Consider the following 22,358-nt stretch of genomic DNA (forward strand, 5'->3'; position numbering starts at 1 on the left):
CTTGGGCCGAAACCAGACAGAACCCGGCGCCCTGGGGGGCACCTGGGGCGCCGGCACAAGCGAAAAGGGCGCGTGGGTCCGCCCTGTCGGCGAGTCGAGCGCCTCTTCCCGCCGTTTCTTCCCGCCGTGAAGAGAAGACCGAGGCGCGGTGGTCGGCGTTGATGTCGACCAGCGCCGTCAAGCTCGACCTACTCCGGACCAACGTCGCCGCGAAGAAGAGGAACACCGACCTGGCTTTCCTGCTGGGCGGGGCGGACATGCTCCAGAGCACCGACGAGGCGGTCAAGGCGTGGTACAGGGCGCATGTTGGGCTCATCCTGAACTAGCTTCCCTCTATGACGCCGCCCACACCCACGCACACGCCGCCGCCGCCGCCAAGCCCGACTGATGATGCCGCCGAGACTGCTCGCGGCACAGAAGCCACGCCGCCAAGCACAGAGACCCCGTCAAGCCTGCGCACGCCGACTCCACCGACGCCGGAGGCCGACCTCGCCGCCTGATGCGTGCTTCCGTCCTTTCTGCTTTTTGTACGCCAAACTTTTCATCTGATCGCCGATCTACTGGCCGCTTGATCGCCGGATTGTGACGTCTATTTTGTGCGCGGGAATGACTACGTTTGAATTTGTCGTGGCTGGGGGGCGGCGCCGGGGGGCGTGGCTGGGAGTTAGGCCGCCCCCAGGGGCCGAACTAGGTTGGAGATGCTCTAACACCCATAACTTTTCGAAATCACATCTGGCTAATATCAGATCAACCAACTCCCAGTTTCAGTTCAACACTATGCTGACACCTGAATGCTCACCTGGCTCTTTCCATGCGCATGAAACCCTATGCTGAAAGATGGTAGGGCCCATATAAATGCCATGAGATTTAGAAGATCTATCTGCTCATCGGCTACTTAATTAAGTAGTGTAAAGCTCTCGTCGCAATAAAATAAAATAAATAAATGGAGAGACAGAGTAGGTAAAGCTCTAACAGAAAACTTTCGGTACCCCAGCCCAAAGGGTATGGCCCGGAATCCGAATCAATGAGTCACCATGAAGTAATGAGTCACCATGAAGTACGTGGGGCATTCAACCTGAGATGCCCGTTACAAGATATAACGAGACAAATGGACTTGATTGCTTCTTCCTGCAAGAAGTAGGCTGTTAAACTTGACCCACTCAAATCACTCCAGTACCTGGGCACTTGGCTCTGAGCTTAAAGCTCGGACTCCTCCCAGTCTTCGTCTAACATACACCTCAAAGAAGAAATGTCAAAGGAAGGCAGTAGCACCACAAGCTTCTCTCTCCCTTTCCTGGTAAGTTCATGTCATGACGCTCTTCTTCCCATGTACACATGGTTGACTTGTAAGTCTTTCTCTGCTTCTTCCTCTTCTTTGCTTCACTTGATTGCTTGCCTTCCTTTAGAGTAGCTGCTGTGCGTGTTCATCTTCTTGAGAAATGGTCGCGTGTTTTCTTTCTCTGAGGTTGTTTCTTCTATTGCTTCCCTAGTGATTGTGGAGGTTTCTTTTCACCAAAACACTACTGGAGCATGGCGCAGTAGATATAGATTATGCTCAGAAGCTTCTACCTGCAGAACTAAATGAGTAGGAAATTGAGTGTAGTCGCCGGAGATGGCGGGGCCCGACAGGAAGGGGGAAGGGGGCGTCCTGGGAAGTCCTCTGGAGGGGCAGCATGCGGCTGGCAAGCTCGGTCGAGCCGCTGGCAGTGAATTTGCTGGGAGGTGTGCCAGGGCAGACGCTGTGTGGTAGTGGTGCTGCTGAGTGCAGTGGAAGCATGGTGCTGCGTACAGCGGCGTGGGCTGCTCCTGCGCAGGCGCAGAGGTGTGTGGGCGTGGCAGCGCAAGGAGCCATCCGGAACAACACCTCAGTCCCCCTCTCTCCCCCGCCCCCGCGCCGCCCCTAGCGGGCGCCACGGGGGGTGATTCCCCTCCTGCCGGCGTAACCTCCCTCTCTCCATCTTCTCCTCGCCGCCGCACGAGGCTGGCGCCGGGCCATGCCTGGGGCGCGGTCTGGGACTGCGGCGGCGGGGCCGGCTCCGCTCCGATCTGCATCGGAGGGTCTTGGATCCGGGCGGCGGCCCCTGGCGAGGCTCCCTGTCTGCTGCGGCGGGCAGTGGGGTGGGCGTGGTGCCGGCGATCTGGTCGGGTGGCCGACGGATCTCCGGTGGCCTGGGGCCTCGCGTGGCGGCCGTGGCGGCTGGCGGCGCCAGATCTGGCTGCTGGCTTTCTTCCCTGCTCGGTGCACTTCTCCTGCGAAGGTTCCTGGGTGTGCTGGATGGCCTGCCTATGGGATGCGGGCGATTTTGGTGGTCGGGATCCAGATCGGGGGAAACCCGGGTCGGCTCCGGCTGGCCGCGACGACGACGACGCCCGCGGGCGCCGATTTCTTCATGGAGACGTCTGTCAAGGTCTGCCCTTCCACTCCCCACCACCTAGCTTCTCGGGTGAAAACCTAACTCCGGTGGGCGGCGGCGGCGTCTTTGGCGCCGCGACCTTCTTGAAGGCGCCGCCTTGAGGGCTGGGTGGTGGCGGGCGCTGTTTGGGGTCGGTGACAGCTGCCGATGGTGTGCCCTTCTTCGCCCAAGCCTCCGCTTTTCCTCCGACGCGTTCCGGTTCTCCTGGGGGCGTCGTTTTGGAGTAAGTGTTGGCTGGGGCGATGGTGGAGCGGTGCTCCATCTCACACATTGATGGCGGCGGATGTCGGCATCATGGCGCTGTGGAGGCTCGACGTCCGATGCACGGAGATGGACTCGCGCAGGAGGAGGTTGCTGTTTGGCGTCATGGTGGCGCCAATGGCGGAGTGGCCAGACATGGTAGAAGCCTCAATTTGATCTGAAGACGGACCTGTGGAAGATGGCGGCGACGACACACGAGTGCGTCTGACCGGATTATGCCCCAGACCCGGTATGTGGCTCGGCTGGGGCTTCCGAATGTGTTTCGGCTTCCGGCTTTTGATGTTAGGTTTACGTGAGTGGTCTGGGTAGTGGCCCGGCTAGCACCCCTTCATCATATTGGATAGGAGTAGTGGCATATGTTGCCAAGATGGTGGATTCAGGCACATTGGTGTAATACTTTGTATGGTCCTCGAGAATAATCAATAAAGTGACCGTATTCATCTTCCAGATGCAGAGGCCGGGGGTCATCCTCCTTTTCTTAAAAAAAAAAAAAAGCTGTGGTTTAGTGGGCGGCGGCTGGGCTTCATCTTCGTCCTGGTGCTGAGGTGCTGCTTGAGCTGGAGTTGCCGCTGATTCTGCTGATTGGAGGAAGTGGAGGTGTTGTGCTGCTGCTGCTGGTTGGAGTTGGTGCTCCTGGGGCAGTGGCTACTGGGAAGCTTCGTGATACTAGCGTGCCTAGAAAAGGTTCTCATAGCTAAACTGAGTAGCTGAAGTGGGTAATCCTGGGGGTGGTGTGGCTGCTGATTGCAGAGAGAGCTGCTGCTGCTGGGTACTCCTCTCCTCCTCTGTCTACAGAGAGAGACAAATTCCATTTTGGATATCAGTCATGAATCTTGATACTGACGTTCTTAATAAGTACTACTAACAAGTTGTGAATTTGGGGAGGTTGCCATGTTATTGCAAAAAAAAAAAATGACAGGAAAAACATGTTTATTTTGGCTCAATTTTTCTCCCCATAATATATCAAGATGCTTCTTAGCTAGCAAAGTATCCCGTTATGTCTGAGATTCCGGCATTTAGAATAAGTTATCTCACTGCAGTTTGCAACTGAGAAGCAATCAAGATGATTGATAGGTTGCAATTGAACCCTATTTTCATCGTTGCAGGTAGGATTTAGTTAACCTGAATCTTCCTTCCTGCTTTTCAGCTGTAGGTTCTGTAAAAATTCTCTCTGTAAATTGATGGCTTGATTCTTTGTGATTTTTCATTCTTCTCAGTTCGCTCTGCTGGTCTTCTCATGCGCTTCATTTTTCTTTTCAGTAATGCAGCTACCTGCCACTGATTCAGAATAAATTGAGCGCTTCTGTGTTCCATCGAGCAAACAGATACAGATTAAATCAAGCAGTGTTTCTATTCCCAAAAAACAAAACAAATTGAAAATAGCTTCAGAAAGCATGAAGCTAGTAGCTTTTGGATTAGTTTTATTGGGGTGCCTCCAATCTTTGGCAGCTCCTGACAACCAAGGTAAAGCCCTTATATTTTGACATATAAATATCTTTGACACATCAGGCATTATTCTACAAGGTCCACACTCGGTAAGGCAATGTCATATTTAAATTGATTTTTTTTTACTCCAAGCTATCTATTTGACTGGAGTATCAGTTGGAGATTTGTCTTCCAGCCTTATAGTTAGACAAGTATATTCCGTATACAACAATATAGTTGCCATAGTAATCCTACGGAACTCTGGTGTTGTAATTGGGGCATAAAAAGATATAACATATACAGAAATTTTCTAAGCAATTTCTCATCGAATATTGATTATTTTCTTTCAATGAAGTGGCCTACCTTTGGTTTGCTTTGCATCAGTTAAGCTATCCAGATTGCAAGTGAAACACTTAACAGGTGTCAACTCAGAAGGATTGGCCATTTTCCATTCTCTTGCATTTAGTGTCTACCTCGTAAGACTGCAAACAAAATGACCTTTTTTTTAATCTCAGTCATAGCACTGTATGAAATGAGGATGATGCTCACTGACAGCCGCAGTGTCTTGAAAGACTGGAACAATAACCAAGTGAGCCCCTGCTATTTTGATAATGTTAGATGCGATCAAGATGGCAGCGTTATTGGAATGTAAGTGAAAGAATCCATCTCAAATGCGTACTTCAAGAAAATTCACATTCTGGTCTATGAACATAGTGAAGTGAAATCTTCAATACTTCTAGTAAAACATTTCTGAAGTGCTTGATGCCAACTTCTAGTTAGATCACTCAAACTTCTCATAACAGAACAATGGTTTTACTTCAACAGGACATTCTTCATGCTCTACTATCTCCTACTTTTACTATTATAATACAGTTCACTAGCATTTACTTGTGTCCACGTGACTGTGCCTTTTCTCATTTCCAAATATGCAGAACTTTGAGCTCCTCAGGGTTAAGTGGAATTTTATCACCCAGCATTGCAACGTTAACAACTTTACAGCAGCTGTAAGTTCAGTTATCTACTATTGCAAATATGTTACATTTCAAGATTATTCTTTATAAAAAAGAGTACTGCACCAAACACTGGTGGTTGTTTCTTGTTGTAACTGAATTCAATGAAAAGATCCGGAAATAGCGAATAATGAGAAATTCATTTATAGGACATTTCGTGCTCATTTCCAAATTACTGCTTAGCTATTCCCATCATCTGGTAACCACAGGATGATCCCAATCTCCTTTTAGTCAAAGATAAATCTCACCGCTCCTTCCAAAATGGATGACATTTTCTAATTATGATATGGTTTCAGGTTATTGGATGGTAACAGCATAACTGGAGGAATTCCACAGGAGTTAGGGAACCTATCAAACTTAATGACTCTAAAACTTGGAAGAAACAGCTTAAATGGCTCGATACCTGAATCTTTTGGTTTTCTATCAGAACTCCAAAATCTGTAAGTCAGCCCATTACTCATGTTATCATGACTGAACCACAACTCTAACAATGTTATAACTTGGACAGGGATCTAAGCGAAAATCTGTTGATTGGCAACATTCCAAACTCTTTGTCAAATCTTTCATCATTGAATAATATGTAAGTTGACCTTTTCATGCTAACAAATCCATAAAACTTTTCTAATAGTGAACATCATCAATAATATTCATTGTTACTACTTTTTCACATAAATAAAGGATATCTTTATTATCTTATGTAATATCATAACTCATTGTGTTTTGCAGTAATCTTGCATATAACAGTCTTAGTGGTGAAATACCAGAACAGCTACTTCAGGTGTCCCAATATAAGTATGGCATATCTTTAGTATTATCAGAATATATTATACAAACAATTTCATGTGTACCACTTTATGTTTTATATAATAAGTGAAATCAAGTCTTTACAGCTATACAGGCAACCATTTGAATTGTGGCCAGCACTTAATTTCATGCAATGGAAGCACTAATAAGACAGGTGATTTAGATAGCAACATAGCAATCCATATTGAACCCTACATTTGGAGCAAGAAACTACATACATTGTCAAACTAAATGCTTGGTAATACCAACAGGTGGATCAAGCAACTCCACTGTTAAGGTGATTCTTGGAAGCATTGGCGGAGCAGTCGTTCTCATTGTTTCTGTAGTTCTATTCCTACTATGGTGGCAAAGAATGCGCCACCGTCCTGATATATACATTGATGTTGCAGGTTCGTTCAGCAAGATCACTATGTTATTTTCAAAATTACTATAATTAAACTTTCAACAATATTACCATACCAGAAAGGACTCTGAACATTTTTCAACCAAGACATGATAAATATTTACAACATTTTTAGGTCAGCATGATCACAACCTAGAGTTTGGGCAGATAAAGCGTTTCTCATGGAGAGAGCTCCAGACTGCGACCAATAATTTCAGTGAGCAAAATGTTCTCGGCAAGGGCGGTTTCGGTAAGGTGTACAAAGGAGTGCTTCCAGGTCCAGACAGCAAGAAGGTTGCGATCAAACGGCTATTTGAAGTGGGTAGTCCTGAAGGCGAAATGGCTTTCCTCAGAGAAGTGGAATTGATAAGCATTGCTGTGCATAAGAACATATTAAGATTAATAGGATTCTGCACGACACCGACAGAGCGGCTCTTGATATACCCCTTCATGGAAAATCTGAGTGTCGCTTCCCGGTTAAGAGGTCTGCTAAGCTAAGATATCTCTTCATCACATGAGTTTATTCATGTCTATTTAATTGGCCCTTTTTTTAGGTGTGTCAGCTGAGTTGATGCATGCAATTGTACTGTAGTGTATTGCCAGAAACTTGGACTGCATGTTATGTGTTGAATAAGAGAGAAAACAGAAATCATGAAGAATTCAATTATCTCTAACTTTTATACCAGACACTACAGATTTTCATTATATGTTCTTTTCAGATAATAATATAGCATATAATTCATTTGTGCAACATACTGCTGACAAAACTTAACAATACGCAGATATAGGACTTAATGAACCAATATTAGATTGGACGACAAGAATGATGATCGCACTTGGAGCTGCCCGTGGTTTGGAATACCTTCATGAGCACTGCAACCCCAAGATCATCCACCGCGATGTCAAGGCTGCCAACGTCCTACTCGATGGGAACTTTGAGGCAGTCATAGGAGACTTTGGGCTGGCAAAGATGATGGACATGGGGAGGAACACTGTGACGACAGGGGTCCGTGGGACAATGGGCCACATAGCTCCCGAGTACTTTAAGACCGGGAGGCCATCAGTGAAGACGGATATATTTGGATATGGTGTTATGTTATTAGAGATTGTGACAGGCGAGCGTGCAATTTTCCCCGACTTCCTCGAAGGAGCTGGCGAGGTCATGCTCATCGATCAAGTAAGATAGTAATACATTATAGAACTGCTTATAAGTACCCCAAAAAAGATTATAGGTGTTACTGAAAGCTTATGAAACTAAGAAACTAAAAGCATTCTGAAACTCAGTCAGTGTTGCTCACCTTAATAATTAATATGGGCAGAAATTAGGTGCTTAGAATGGAAGATGTTTAACGTCCCGTATGAACAATGCCTTGCACTTTCCAGTAAAATTTGGCTTGCACGCTCACATAGTTGACTCATATGAGGTTGCTTGATTAATCTGAAGGTGAAACTGTTGATGCAAGAAGGGCGATTGGAAGAAATCGTAGACCGCAATATAGGCTGTGGATATGACTTTCAAGAACTAGTAAAAATTATTCAAGTAGCACTCCTCTGCACCAATATTGACCCTTGTCAACGCCCTGCTATGTCGGAAGTTGTGCATATGCTGGAAGAAAAAATTGTTCCGGAAGATCAGTGGGAGGAGTGGCAGCAAGCTGAGCTTACCCGTCGGCAGCAGTACGAAAATAAGCAGCACCACAAATTATTCACCTTCAGTGAGGAGTCACTGAACATCTATGAAGCCGTTGAGCTATCTGGAGGCAGATGAGCTGCAAGATCATCAAAACTCATCATGATGTTCACTTGTTTCTTCATTAGAAAGAGTGAAAGGAAATATAGAACTCAAAAGTGCATTTTATAGATGCTATCTGAAGTACAGAATCAAAACAAAGTTTTGCGAGACTCTATACAATCATTAGCAGAATTATGTATAAGTAACTGTACCTAGTATGTGGTGTTGTGACACAATGTTGTACTTATACATCTATCTCAGACATTACTAACATCTGTATGCGTGTATATAATCTATAAACAGACATATTTGATTTTACCTGTGTGCACACGTCTTGCATAGGAAATTTTCTGATGACTATTATTGCTTATTATTAAAATTTGGGTGTTATATAGTCCTTATGTAAGGGCCAGCCTATCCAACTTTATTTTTGAACTGTATTATTGCTTATTAGATATGCTTGGCATGTAATATCTTGAAAGTTTAGCCAAAAGTCCAGCAGCATGCATTTTTCAAATTCCAAACTACAGATAAATCAACCAACCAACGATGGCCTAAGAGAACTGCACAGCAATGTGTTTCCCCCACAAACATCCGAAATTGAAAGGGTAACTCGAGCAATGAAAGTGACCATCAATAAAGATAAAACCAACAAAGAAACTCCAAAATCAAGATATTACTTATTATACAAGGAAACATGTTGCCAGGCGTCAATCTAGATGAAGTGGTTTTCCTTAAGAAGTTAGCGTACATGTGTAGATTACAAGCAATGATCATATGGAGCTCAACAACAAACATGTCCAGTGAGGACCCATAAGAGGTCAAGACTGAGAAAGACATTTTCACTGCAGCCAACAACTGTGGTGCAGCTGACATTATATAATAACATAACCGTGTAGGCGCCACCAGTCCCCTTAAATACCAGCAAAGATCAAGATTTTGCTGACTAGGCATGAATTTCCCGAGTTATGGGCATACTTGTCTGTTTTGGTCAGTTTTCAGGTTGTTCTTTCATTGAAAGGGACCTTTCACAGTATTACTTGCAATTGTTAGATATTTTAACTAGAAAATTCCCGGTTTTTGCAAGACAATTTCTGATATCCAACCAGCTTGACATTGGGGATTAGGATAAGAGCCCTCGTGGGAGACAAGCATCCAAAGCCCAGCTGCATGCAGTTGCCGTATCTGGAATAGTTTTAGAGCCAGTGAGGGCAGCCAATGTCAACAAAGAGCGAGGTTCAGATACCAAGAATCATGTCTGCAGAAAGTAGAATAAAATTCATGAAAATTTATGATGTGCAACGTTCAAATCTGCAGCACAGCTATGTTAAATGAATACTATTTGCATTTACAACAACAACAACAAAGCCTTTAGTCCCAAACAAGTTGGGGTAGGCTAGAGGTGAAACCCATAAGATCTCGCAACCAACTCATGGCTCTGGCACATGGATAGCAAGCTTCCACGCAACCCTGTCTGTAGCTAGCTCTTTGGTGATACTCCAATCCTTCAGATCTCTCTTAACGGACTCCTCCCATGTCAAATTCGGACTACCCCGCCCTCTCTTGACATTCTCCGCACGCTTTAGCCTTCCGCTATGCACTAGAGCTTCTGGAGGCCTGTGCTGAATATGCCCAAACCATCTCAGACGATGTTGGACAAGCTTCTCTTCAATTGGTGCTACCCCAACTCTATCCCGTATATCATCATTCCGGACTCGATCCTTCCTCGTGTGGCCACACATCCATCTCAACATACGCATCTCCACCACACCTAACTGTTGAACATGTCGCCTTTTAGTCGGCCAACACTCAGCGCCATACAACATTGCGGGTCGAACCGCCATCCTGTAGAACTTGCCTTTTAGCTTTTGTGGCACTCTCTTGTCACAGAGAATGCCAGAAGCTTGGCGCCACTTCATCCATCCGGCTTTGATTCGATGGTTCACATCTTCATCAATACCCCCATCCTCCTGCAGCATTGACCCCAAATACCGAAAGGTGTCCTTCTGAGGTACCACCTGGCCATCAAGGCTAACCTCCTCCTCCTCACACCTAGTAGTACTGAAACCGCACATCATGTACTCGGTTTTAGTTCTACTAAGCCTAAACCCTTTCGATTCCAAGGTTTGTCTCCATAACTCTAACTTCCTATTTACCCCCGTCCGACTATCGTCAACTAGCACCACATCATCCGCAAAGAGCATACACCATGGGATATCTCCTTGTATATCCCTTCTAACCTCATCCATCACCAAAGCAAAAAGATAAGGGCTCAAAGCTGACCCCTGATGCAGTCCTATCTTAATCGGGAAGTCATCAGTGTCGACATCACTTGTTCGAACACTTGTCACAACATTATCGTACATGTCCTTGATGAGGGTAATGTACTTTGCTGGGACTTTGTGTTTCTCCAAGGCCCACCACATGACCTTCCACGGTATATTATCATAGGCCTTCTCCAAGTCAATGAACACCATATGCAAGTCCTTTTGCTCCCGATATCTCTCCATAAGTTGTCGTACCAAGAAAATGGCTTCCATGGTCGACCTCCCAGGCATGAAACCAAACTGATTTTTGGTCACGCTTGTCATTCTTCTTAAGCGGTGCTCAATGACTCTCTCCCATAGCTTCATTGTATGGCTCATTAGCTTAATTCCACGGTAATTAGTACAACTCTAAACATCCCCCTTGTTCTTGAAGATTGATACTAATATACTCCGTCTCCATCCCTCTGGCATCTTATTTGCCCGAAAAATGAGGTTGAAAAGCTTGGTTAGCCATACTATCGCTATGTCCCCGAGACCTTTCCACACCTCAATGGGGATACAATCAGGGCCCATCGCCTTGCCTCCTTTCATCCTTTTTAAAGCCTCCTTGACCTCAAACTCCTGGATTCGCCGCACAAAACGCATGCTGGTCTCATCAAAGGAGTCGTCCAGCTCAATGGTAGAACTCTCATTCTCCCCATTGAGCAGCTTGTCAAAGTACTCCCGCCATCTATGCTTAATCTCCTCATCCTTCACCAAGAGTTGGCCTGCTCCGTCCTTGATGCATTTGACTTGGCCAATAATATTTGCATTTACAAACACAAAAAAAAGGGCAGCCCGGTGCATGTAGCTCCCGCTTGCGCAGGGTCCGGGGAAGGGTCCGACCAATTTGGGTCTATAGTACGCAACCTTTCCCTGCATTTACAAACACAACTACCCTAAAAAAAACTTTGCCTGATAACGTCTACAGAAAGTGGAACAGGACTCAGGAGAACTATGGATGCGTCTTTTTTTCTGAGAAAAAATGCCCTGCGTCACAGTGCAACTATGTTAAGTGGATCATATTTGCGTTTACAAACACAACTACCCTGTAAAAACTTTGCCTTAAGTAATAAGGATGTGAACAAGGAAGCTGTGAACGAAATTATGATCATGTGAAGAATAGTAATCAAGAAATTTAAAGCTAACAACTATGCTCTAAGGTGAACGCAGAATAACAGTGAGAATAAATTTCAGAACCTTGCAACTTCTTACAAGAATTTTCTAAAGGAGAACCGAGACAGCTGAATTTTTGGCCATGTGGTGCAAAAAAAAATACATGATTTACACATCAACACAGGAAACAATATACTCTGCTAGGAATAGCATAGGATCAAATTCACGAACCTATCTGTGTATCAGAGGCTTCGGCTATGAATAAGCATACCATGAGTTATATCTTGAGAAGTAGGAATATAGGGTAGAGAAAATTAGAGATAACCTTCATATGCATATGGATTTTGTTGAATATCTCCAACAGAGTTGTTCTCCTGTACAAACAGAAACATTCAGAATGGTAAATCATACAATAATATGCATCAGGTAACTTAAATCTAGACTCAATGCTGAGCTATCACAGTTTCTTCAGACTATCAACAACAAACCTTCTTCTCACATGTTTATGCACAGGGGACGCCATTCCTGCCATCAAGCAGTTCTTACCCGATACACTAGTGGAAGTCAGGTCATATAGATCTTGGCCTGGAAGAATTATAAGACCAGTGAGTATGCAAGATGAGAATTTTGACCAACCAATATTGTGAAATAACTTTCTAAGGAGTCATGGCACAATAAGAACAGCGTACCATTTTACTATAGCAAGCTGAAGAACAGTGAACACCTACTGTAGAATACTTCTTCCATATCAGTTGCAAGCAATTAGATCGTTCTCCCTGACTAAGCAATAAGTGCAGCATTCTTTTCTTGAAAGCTAGAGGGTTCTTTTCGAGATCTTATCAGATATTTCAGAAGCTAGGGCGTGTCTATTGTTCGCATAGCATGAATTGATGAAGCCAGTATAAGTTACATGGTCAACAGCCGAATCCCCATCCAAAACCCTTTTTAGGAAAAGACTTGCATCGTCCACATTTGCCGTAGCACTGAGCTTTCTAACTAGCACATTGGTTGCATGAATCTGTCGCCGTTTATCCAGTCTATCCAAGATCGATAGAGCAACACCTGTCCTTCCCCTCCTGCAATATTCAAAAGCTAAAGTGACAGGAGTTACTTCACATGGCACCAAATGTTTATCAAGCATGCCCTCATATAATGCCCGTGCTTCCTCTAGTCTCGATTCCTTGCAGAGCCCACTTATTAGAGCTCCATAAGTTATAGAGTCAGCGAGGCATCCATTTTGAACCATTCTATCAAAGACCCTCAAAGCTGAGGTTGATTTGCCAACTTTACAGTAGCCTGCAATCATTGAGGTATAAGTTTGTGTGGTTGGCACTAATTCTATCGCGAGGCACTTGTCAAACAGCTTTTGGCTTTCTTCCATTTGTCTCTGCTGGCAATATGTAGCAATAAGGGTGGTGTATGTTTCTATGTCAGGATGGCAACCATTTTCAACCATCCGGTTGAACAATTCTAGAGCATATGTTATGTAACCTTGTTTGCAGTGTTCAGTTATGAATGTAGTATATGTCACTTTATCAAGCTCAAGCCCTTCAGTAGTGGCCCTCCGGAGCACCTTGTAGGCCTCTTCAATTTTTCCTTTCTTGAGGAGGCCATCAATGACAGCATTGTATGTGTAAATGTTGGGCAGGAAGCCTTCACGAGTCATCTTATTCATCAGCTCAAAGGCACGATCAAAGCTGCCTCCTTTGCAGTGCCCACTAATCAGCGTAGTGTATGTGTTTGTGTTTGGTGCCAACCCCTGCTCAACCATCCTTCCAAGAAGCATCTCAGCTCGAGCAAGCTTACCCTCATTACAGTACCCTCCAATCATCACAGTGTACGTATGCACATTCGGCTTGTATGAACTACTCTTGATGAGCTTCAAGAAAAGCCTGAACGCCCGCTCCGTCCATCCAATCTTACAGAGCCCATCGATCAACGACGTGTGTGTGTACACATTCGGCTTCAATCCTTTTCCGACCATCTCCTCCAGTACACGGAACGCCTGCTTGACATGCCTTCTTTTGCACAAACCATCAATCCACACAGTGTAATTCACCACATTTGGTGGGGTGCCCATCTCCAGCATCCTCCTGAAGAACTCAGACACATCCCTAAACCGGCCATTCTTGCAGAAGGTGCGCACGACCACCGTGCACGTCGCGTTGTCCAGGCAGAATCCCTGCCCCCACATTGCCGCCAACAAGGCTTCCACCTCCTCCACCCGGCCTTCCCCGCAGCACCCTAAGACCAGCGCCCGGAAGCTGCGCGCATCGGGGCACACCCCGCCACGGGTCACCATTCCGTCGAACACCTTGCGCGCGTAGGCGAAATTCCTGGTATCCAGCCCAGCCCTGAGGATCCAGTTGGCCGTCTCGACACAGAACGGGAGCCCGTGGCTGCGCATCTCGAAGACCATGTCCGCGGCCTCCGGGAGACGGCCTGCCTCGGCGAAGGCGGCGACCATCCGGCGCATGGCCTCGTGCGCCATGGGGAGGCTGCCCCTCGCGACGAAGGCGGTCGCGGCGGTGACGTAGAGACGCATGAGGTGGCGCACGTCCGGGCGGGACGCCAGGCGGCGGAAAAAGGCGAGCGCCGCAGCGGAGCCATCGGATTCCGCGAGGGAGGAGAGTGCCGCGATGGCGTCGTCGGGAGCGAGCGCGCCGGGGTCGTGGTCGCCGAGAGAGAAGATGTGGGGGGCGGCATCTGGGGTGCAAATGGGAGGCGGAGGCGGGGCGCTGGCCGTGTTTGTGGTGGAGAAAGGTGGAGGCTTGAGTACGAAATGGAGGAGGCGGCGCCCATGGCGATGGCGAGACAGCATCTGCTGGAGCTTCTTGCTGCTCTGCTGGTGCGGCTCCTTTCCTGCCCTCTGAAAGAACTTTTTTTCTAGCGGGGAAAGACGAAGCCCGTGCAAATGCTTGTTGTGGACAAACCTGGCCAGATGGGCCGGCCCGGCCCGGCACGGCACGACCTGGGTTATACGGGTCAGGGCACGCTAGCTACACGGGCCATGCCATGGTGTCCTCCATGGCCGAAATCATTAGGCCAACTCCACCGCGCGACCCCAAACAGACGTCCGGATTGGCCGGAATTTATCCTTTTGAGGCGCCGATGTGTTCGCCTGTGTTCGGCTGTGTCCGTTGGGTTGTGCGTGCGGTCACCTCGCGGCCGCACCCCAAATCGTGTCCGGGGTGGACTGGAATAAAAAAAATTGTAAAAACTAGAATGAAATAACTAAAAAAGCAAATAAACGCATTTTAATAAAACATAAAATATATATAGGGGTCGGCCACAAAACGGTCCAGTTTCAACGGCCACTTAAAAGGCCCAGTGTCATAATTAACATAATAACAAAATAAAAAAAACTCCTGTCGTGCCCGTCGGTATCGTGGCCGTCGCCGTCTTCACTGGCCGCCGGTGTCGTCGTCGTCGCTGACGAGGTCGACGTAGTTCGGCGGCGTCCAGAGGTGGGACGGCGGTGCGTCGTAGACGGGGGCGGGCTGGACGGCCGGAGGTGCCTGCACCACCTCCTCCCGCGGCGACGCCTCACGCTCCGGTGACCGCGGTGGAGTGGGGCACCAGTTCACGCCCACGCCGGCGGCCATCTCCGGAGCAGTGCAGGACCAGCCCCACCCCTGGCCCAGCAGCTGCTCGAACGCGGCTGGCGGGTCCTCCTCCATCGGCTCCTCTGTGACGGCCGCCAGCTGCAGCTCCGGGAAGGCGACGTCCCCGGCGGCAGAGAGGGCCATGGCCTCCTAAAGACCGTCCTACTGCCGCTCGTCGTGCGTGTTCATGGAGTCGTCCATGACACGCTGCAGGAGACGGGCCTCCTCCTCCGCTGTCATGCGAGGAGGGGGAGGTGGCGACGGAGATGGGGAAGGCGACGGCGTGGGCGTCAGCCCGCGCACCCACGTACGCCCGCGCACCTCTGCATGTGGCCTTCACGGCCCCGACACGGTGCCGGCGAAGTAGGACGCGCGCCGCACATCGTGCTTGTCCTGGAGCCATGTGTCCCATAGCGGCGAGTAGGGGCATACCTGTGGTCGTAATACAGGTCGTCGGGGAGGAGGCGGCGGCACGGCCGGGCACGGCCGGTCGCTGGTCGCCAGCACCGGCGGGATGGGGACCCGATCCGCGGAGAGGTGCCATCCGTTGGGGAGGTGGGCGTCGCTCCACGGGACCGGCGTCCTCGTCTCCCAGTACCTGCGGCACACGTCCGCGCAGATGTAATGTCGGTCGCGCTCGCCGGTGGGCCTAGGGGCAATGGTGAAGGGGGCCGGCGTGGGGGCTCGACGGGATGAGCGCGGCGGTGACGCGGGCTCCTCCTTTTTCACGGATCCGCGGCGGCGGCCGAATGAGGAGCCGGCCTCGTGGTCGTGCTTCCCCTTGCGGTTCCAGAGACCCATGGCTGCGGCCCGCCGGTGAGCTCGAGGACGGGGAGTGGCTAGGGTTTGGGCGTGTCGGCTTTCGAGGGGCAGAGAGGGACTGGCGTGGGGAAGTGAGGACGATGACCGGTCCACGGGTCCCATTTAAGAAGGACGACGACCGTTTCATGGTCGGATGACAGATGGGGCCACCCGCCCGTGCGCATATATGTTGATGGGTGGGAGGTAGGTGGCCGCCTGCCACGCGGCCCCGGCACGGACATTCGAAGCGTCCGTTCGCTGTCCGCCACGACCCAAAATTGATGCAAGTTTGCGCTCGAAATGGGTCGGCCCAGACACAAAACGGATTAGATGGGTCCTGACTGTCGCGCGCTGGGCCACCTCGTTTGTCCGTTTTGCCCCAAACGGACGGGGGTCGCGCGCGGAGTTGGCCTTAGTTGAGCGAAATACCCCAAAAAAACTAATTGAGCGAAATCATTCCTAAAAAAAACTAATTGAGGAGTAATCCTTTCAAAGATTACTTTCACGTCCCATGTTGCGGCAAGTGGCACGCTGCATATGCGCCACTTGTTGCAACCTAAGAGTTCTTTTTTTTTATAAATTTGTTTATTCAAAATGTTTTATCTTCTAAATCGTGTGTTGAAACCCCAAACCGTTTTTACCGTTGAATCCTTCGCGTCGAGATATTTCAAACTAAATCCTATGTTCATAGTTTTTGACGAACTATTTTTTTACAAAAAACAGAAGAAAAAACCGTGCCTCTAACGGAAGAAAATAAAAATAAAAAATGTGTTTTTTCTATTTTCGAGAGGCACGGCCATGCTCCCATGGAAGCAAAACCGTGCCTCTAGCGGAAGCAAAACATCTCATGAAATGAATTTTTTTTTTGGATTTTTCCGTTTTTGAGAGGCATGAAAAAACGTGTTTTTTTTGTTCCGAATGCCTCTCACGGAAGCAAAATCATGCCTCTCACGAATGAAAAAAACATGTTTTTTTTTTCGTCTCCGAGAGGCACGGCTGTGCCTCTCCTGGAAGCAAAACCGTGCCTCTCACAAAAGAAAACAAAAGTGAAAATAAGTTTTTCGTTTACGAGAGGCATAGCCATGCATTCGCTTAAGAAAAATCGTGCCTCTCACGGAAGGAAAAAACGAAAACGCATTTTTTCATGAAAAAGATCGAAACTTTTTTTGTCCAAAAGCTAAGAAAAAACTGTGGAAAAGAAGAAAACGAAAAAATCGCCTAAAAGCCCAAAACGCATGCAGAAAAAAATAGAAAAACAATATCATGATGGAGCGCGAAGGGCGCGACACGTAGCGCCGACTGAGAGCATGCCAAGTGGCGCCGTCTCAGCCCACCCCAAGTGATCGTTGGGAGGCTTCGAAGAAGCGTTCATCAATTAGTTGCTCTCCTAATTAAGGAGTACTTCTTTCAAAAGTCACTCCGCCCTATGTGCGTCACTTGTTGCAATCTCTGAGTTTTTTTTTCTTAGATCAGTTTATTTAAAACATTTTATCTCTTAAATCATGCGTCCAAATCTTGAATTATTTTCGTCATTGGATGCCTCACGTCAAGATCTTCAAAATTAGATTCCATGTTGATAGATTTTGACGAACTTTTTCTTTCAAAAAAACCGGACGAAAAAATTGTGCCTCTCACGGAAGGAAAAAGCCATTTTTTATTTTCGAGAGGCACGTCCGTGCTTCTCGCAGAAGCAAATCCGTACATTTCGCAAAAGCGGAACCATGCCCCTCGTAAAAGGGAAAAAATATTATTTTTTTCGTTTCCGAAAAGCACAGCGGTGCCTCTCATGGAAGCAAAAAAAATAAGTTTTTTCATGCAAAAATAAATCAAATATTTTTTGTCCAAAATCTAAGAAAGACCGGTGAAAAACCGAAAAGCCGAAAAAATCATCTAAAAAGTCGAAAACACGTGCGAAAAAATAAAATAAAAATATGGAAAGTGTGCCCAGAGCAACACATGGTGGTCGCTGAGAGTGACGCGCTCTCAACCCACTTAAAGTGATCTTTGAGAGGCTCCTGGAGGAGCGCCCTTTCATTAGTTGCTCCCCTCCATGGCTCACGCACAACACTACTATTAAACGGGCTACCCCTTAAAAAATACTAATAACACAGGCCGGGCCATCGGGATGTTTAGCCGCCAACCCACCTATTATTCAGGCTATTGGGCTGCCTATTGGCCTAAAAAATTAAAAAAAAAGAAACTTAATGGGTCTTGCCGGGTAGGTCCTATCTGCCGATTATTGAATTTTTGTTCAAAAGGACCACCTGCCCAACAAAATTGCTAGAAAAGACCTTCGCCGGATAAAATTAACAAAAAAGACCCCACGGTCGTGGCGGCAGGCGCGTCAGCCGACACGTGGCACCTGCCGCCACACCGGTAGGCAGCAGCACTATTCATGACACTGTTTATGCGGGGGACGATTTTGGCACAGCAGAACGGCAACAGACGCAACTAAACAGTGTTACCGCCACACCGGGAGGCGACAGCACTGTTCACCCACAGTACTATTCACTGTTCATATAGATGAACAGTAGTTTTCAAAAAAATTAAAAAGGTAGCAGAAAAAATTTAAAAAAACTGAAATTTTACACCCACTTAGAACACTCGATCGTCTTTGGTAACAAACAAATTTCAGTTTTTTTTGCATTTTTCTCTTTTTTTTAAAAAAAAATACTGTTCATCCGTATGAACAGTGAACAGTCTGCGAGTGAACAGTGCTGCCGACTTCTGTTGTGGCGGCAACACTGTTTAGTCGCGTCCGTTGCCGTTCTGCTGTGCCAAAACCGTCCCCCCGCGTAAATAGTGTCGTGAATAGTGCTACCGCCTATCGGTGTGGCGGCAGGTGACACGTGTCGGCTGGCGCGCCTGCCATCACAGACGAGGGGGTCTTTTTTGCCAATTTCATCTGGCGAGGGTCTTTTCTAGCAATTCTATTGGACAGGTGATCCTTTTGGACAAAAAATCCCGATTATTGCAGCAGACTGTCGGGCAAACGCACAGGCGGCCCCCACTGGGCCGGCCCACTGGCGAACGAGCGTTGTGCCAGTGACCGACGACTATAAATTCATTAAAAAAACAATACCAAGGATCAAACACGAGACCTCCAGCAAATAATCTTTTCGTGATAACCACCATAGAATATGAGAGTTCGTGATTACTCCCTCCGTAAACTAATATAAGAGTGTTTAGATTACTATTTTAGTTATTTAAACACTCTTATATTAGTTTACAGAGGGAGTACTTATTAGCACAAGCTTATAAGAAGCAATACCAACGCAGATCCACACATTTCCTTTTTATTTTTATTTTCATATTTTTGATGATTTTTTTTAAGTTACATGAAATGTTCTTGACTCTGAAATTTGTTCAAAAATTTAAAAAACAGTTCTTGTTTTCATTTTTTGCAAATTTCAAAAAAGGATCAAGTTTTCAGAACTTGTTCGTATTTTACAAAAAATGTTCCAAAACTTCAGAAATTCTTCGTTCTTTTTGGAAAATGTTCAGAATTTCAAAAGAATTCATGTTTATAAAAAAATTGATTTTCTAAATGAATGCTTAATGAAACATGAACACTTTTCACTCAAAACATTTTCTAAAAACATGAACACTTTTTCAAACTTATGAACATTTTTCTGATATAGGTACCTTTTGCAAACCAGGAATATTTTTTGAAAATTCTAACTAATTTGAAAATGCGAACAAATTTTGAAGAAGGGAACATTTTTTGAAACTTCAGGACAAATTTTAATACTGGGAAATATTTTTAAATTTTGCAAACAGTTTTTACAATGGGAACAATTTTTGGAAAAGCGAACATTTTTCACAAAAAAAACATTTTTGAAACTCCCAAACAAATTTGAAGACCTTAACAATGTTTGGAAACATGAACACTTTTTGAAACTCCTAAATAATTACAAAACGTGAACATTTTCTAAAAAACAACAGTTTTGAAACAAACGAACATTTTTTAATATAAAATAAAGTTTAAAATGAAAAATAGAAACCAAAAAGGAAAGAAACATAAAAAGAAACAGGGAAAGGGAGAAAAATAAGCAGGAAAATAAAAAAATGCTTCTATTTTTAAAACTTACTGAACAATATTTTTTGAAAACATGAACATAAAATTTTGAAAATGAGAACAAATATTTTTGTATTACTGAACTTTTTTGAAATTGTGAACAAAATCTGAAAACAATAACATTTTTTAAAAATTCCTCAATGACTTTTTGAAACACAATCTTTTTTTGAAATTGTGATGTTTTTAAATGGAAACATTTTTTGAAATTCCTGAACAATTTTTGAAAGTGGGAGCAAATTTTGAAAGACGAGAACATGTTACCAAATTCCAAATAAATATTTGAAATTTTCAAAAGAAAGCAACATGAAAAGAAAAAAATGAAAGAGCAAAGAGAAGAAAAGAAAACAGAAAAACGAAAGAAAAAATTAAAACAAAAAAGAAAAGAAACAATAAGGGAAAAGGGGGAAATAGAAAAGTGGTTCAGGAACCTTCTAGAAGGTTCCCAAAACTAGAAAATACCAACTAGGAACAACCTAGAAGATTCCTAAAACCGGAATCGCTCAAACGTTTGAACAGGCCGACGCATCAGAACGCTCGGCGAACTGCCCCTATGTGTCGCCCCGACTACTTGCCGCAGCGAGCGGCAAATATGAATTTCCCGAAATCACTAATTAAGGAGTACTCCTTGCAGAGATCACTCCAACTCTCTCATGTTGCGACAAGTGGCGCGCTGCATGTGCGACACTTGTCGCAACCTGGGAGTTTTCCTTTTTTTCGTAGATCTGTTTATTCAAAACATTTTATCTCTTAAATCGTGCGTCCAAATCTCGAACCGCTTTCGCCATTGCATTCCACGCGTCGAGATCTTCAAACTAGATCCCATGTTGATAGGTTTTGACGAACTTTTTTTCACAAAAAAATTGGACAAAAAAAACCAGACGAAAAAACCAAACCGGGAGCACGGGTTTTTTCCCTTTCCGGCCGTGCCTCTGACGAAATCACAACCGTGCCTCTTGCGGAAGCAAAACCGCGCCTCTTGCGAACGAAAAAAAAGAAAATGCGTTTTTTTTGTTTCCCAGGAGGCACGACCGTGACTCTCGCGAAGCACAACCGTGCCTCTCGCGGAAGCAAAACCATACCTCTCGTGAAAGAGAAGAAAAAAAACAGAAAACATGTTTTTTTCATTTCCAAGAGGCACGGCCGTGACTCTTGCGAAAGCACAACCGTGCCTCTCGCGAAATCAAAACCGTGCTTCTCGCGAAAAAAAAACAGAAAACGTGTTTTTTTTTCGTTTCCAAGAGGCACGGCCGTGCCTCTCGTGAAAGCATAATCGTGCCTCTCGCGGGAAAAAATATTTTTTTTGTGCAAAAATATATTTTTTCCAAAAAAAAAATTTGATTGAAAAGCTAGGGAAGACCGGTGGAAAACCAAAACGTAAAATAACCCCGGAAAAAACCCGTTTAAATAGCCAAAAACACGTGCGGAAAAATAAAAAAATAAAATCCGAAGAAAACGCTTAGAGCGTGACACGTGGCGAATGGCTGAGAGCGCGTCAAGTGGCGCTGATCGTTGCGAGGCTTCCAAAGGAGCACTCGTTAATTAGTTGCTCCCTGAATTTCCGTCTTGTCATGCCGGTACGCATGCCCTGCCTCCAGGCCCAGGCAAGGCCCTAGGCGGGCCACGTGCTAGGCACGATCCAATTAACCATGTGTCGGGCCGGCCCATCATGGGCCGGGCACGCGTGCTAACTGGCCGGCCTGCCCGGCACAACCCAGTTGACCAGGTTTGCTTGTGGTGGGGGCTCGACTTTTCCCGAGTACACCCCCGGCTGAACTAAATGTGAATGAGTGGCGAGGTTTTGCAAGAAAAGGTCATTTTTGAAGGGTGGAAAAGTCATATAAGGGATCTACTAGAGATGTCCTTAATCATCTGAACCGAACTTTTTCACCTCAATTATGGGATCTGCTAGAGATGTCCTTATGTACCAACATTATACACGGAGGTGCATTGTTTCCTTGAATAATCAGAAAATGAAATGAATGCAAGGCCTGTTCGTATGTACTCATATATACTTGTAAGATTTCCCTCTTTGACAATTGTCATTTATCCATGGATTAACAAGTTCTTCATTTTTTTTGGGCAATGATAGGCGCCGGTCGACTAGCCCAAATTTAGGCCGGTCGTTGCACAGTCACCCGATCTATTCATGCGTAGTTGTTGGATTTGGCCATCCCGTGTCATCCTCTTCCCCCGCACTAGTCACCCTCTTCACGGGCACACCACCACCACCCCTCCTCGTCGCCGTTGTGGCCGTGCCCGATGACCCATCGTAACCCACCTCCGGCTTGCCGCAGTCGTCAACTTGCACAGTTATGTCTAGCAAAAGAGATCTAAAAAAGCAACAAATCCTCGGTTGAAGCAAAAACATTATAAGGTTCCAACAAAAAAGGACATCGGTGCCAGCAAAAATCAACCTTGCCAAGG

General features: G+C 46.1%; 2 protein-coding genes across 3 annotated transcripts; one reads left to right on the top strand and one right to left on the bottom strand.

The window, feature by feature from the left end:
• The first annotated feature begins 935 nt into the window (after positions 1-935).
• Positions 936-8,356, top strand: LOC123156176 (LRR receptor kinase SERK2). Of its 2 annotated transcripts, none has more exons than XM_044574339.1 (12): positions 936-1,297; positions 3,936-4,139; positions 4,616-4,748; positions 5,033-5,104; positions 5,407-5,550; positions 5,619-5,690; positions 5,837-5,902; positions 5,992-6,068; positions 6,166-6,303; positions 6,433-6,780; positions 7,079-7,473; positions 7,741-8,356. In XM_044574339.1, the coding sequence occupies exons 2-12, from the start codon at positions 4,070-4,072 to the stop codon at positions 8,062-8,064; spliced, it is 1,839 nt and encodes a 612-aa protein (XP_044430274.1). In that variant the 5' UTR covers positions 936-1,297; positions 3,936-4,069; the 3' UTR covers positions 8,065-8,356. The 2 variants fall into 2 exon arrangements, with proteins under 2 accessions (XP_044430274.1, XP_044430275.1); XM_044574340.1 differs by having other exon boundaries at positions 945-1,297; positions 6,001-6,068.
• On the bottom strand, positions 3,589-15,199 carry LOC123157607 (pentatricopeptide repeat-containing protein At4g19890). Its single transcript, XM_044575873.1, has 9 exons — positions 15,075-15,199; positions 14,612-14,684; positions 12,140-14,421; positions 11,939-12,035; positions 11,682-11,824; positions 7,962-9,286; positions 7,595-7,847; positions 4,464-4,697; positions 3,589-3,953 (listed from the first exon to the last, which is right to left on the bottom strand). Exons 1-3 carry the CDS (start codon positions 15,197-15,199, stop codon positions 12,265-12,267), a joined length of 2,355 nt encoding a protein of 784 aa, XP_044431808.1. The 3' UTR covers positions 3,589-3,953; positions 4,464-4,697; positions 7,595-7,847; positions 7,962-9,286; positions 11,682-11,824; positions 11,939-12,035; positions 12,140-12,264.
• Positions 15,200-22,358: the final 7,159 nt, after the last annotated feature.

The sequence above is a fragment of the Triticum aestivum genome, chromosome 7B (genome assembly GCF_018294505.1).
Source record: "Triticum aestivum cultivar Chinese Spring chromosome 7B, IWGSC CS RefSeq v2.1, whole genome shotgun sequence".
NCBI classification, from domain to species: Eukaryota; Viridiplantae; Streptophyta; class Magnoliopsida; order Poales; family Poaceae; genus Triticum; species Triticum aestivum.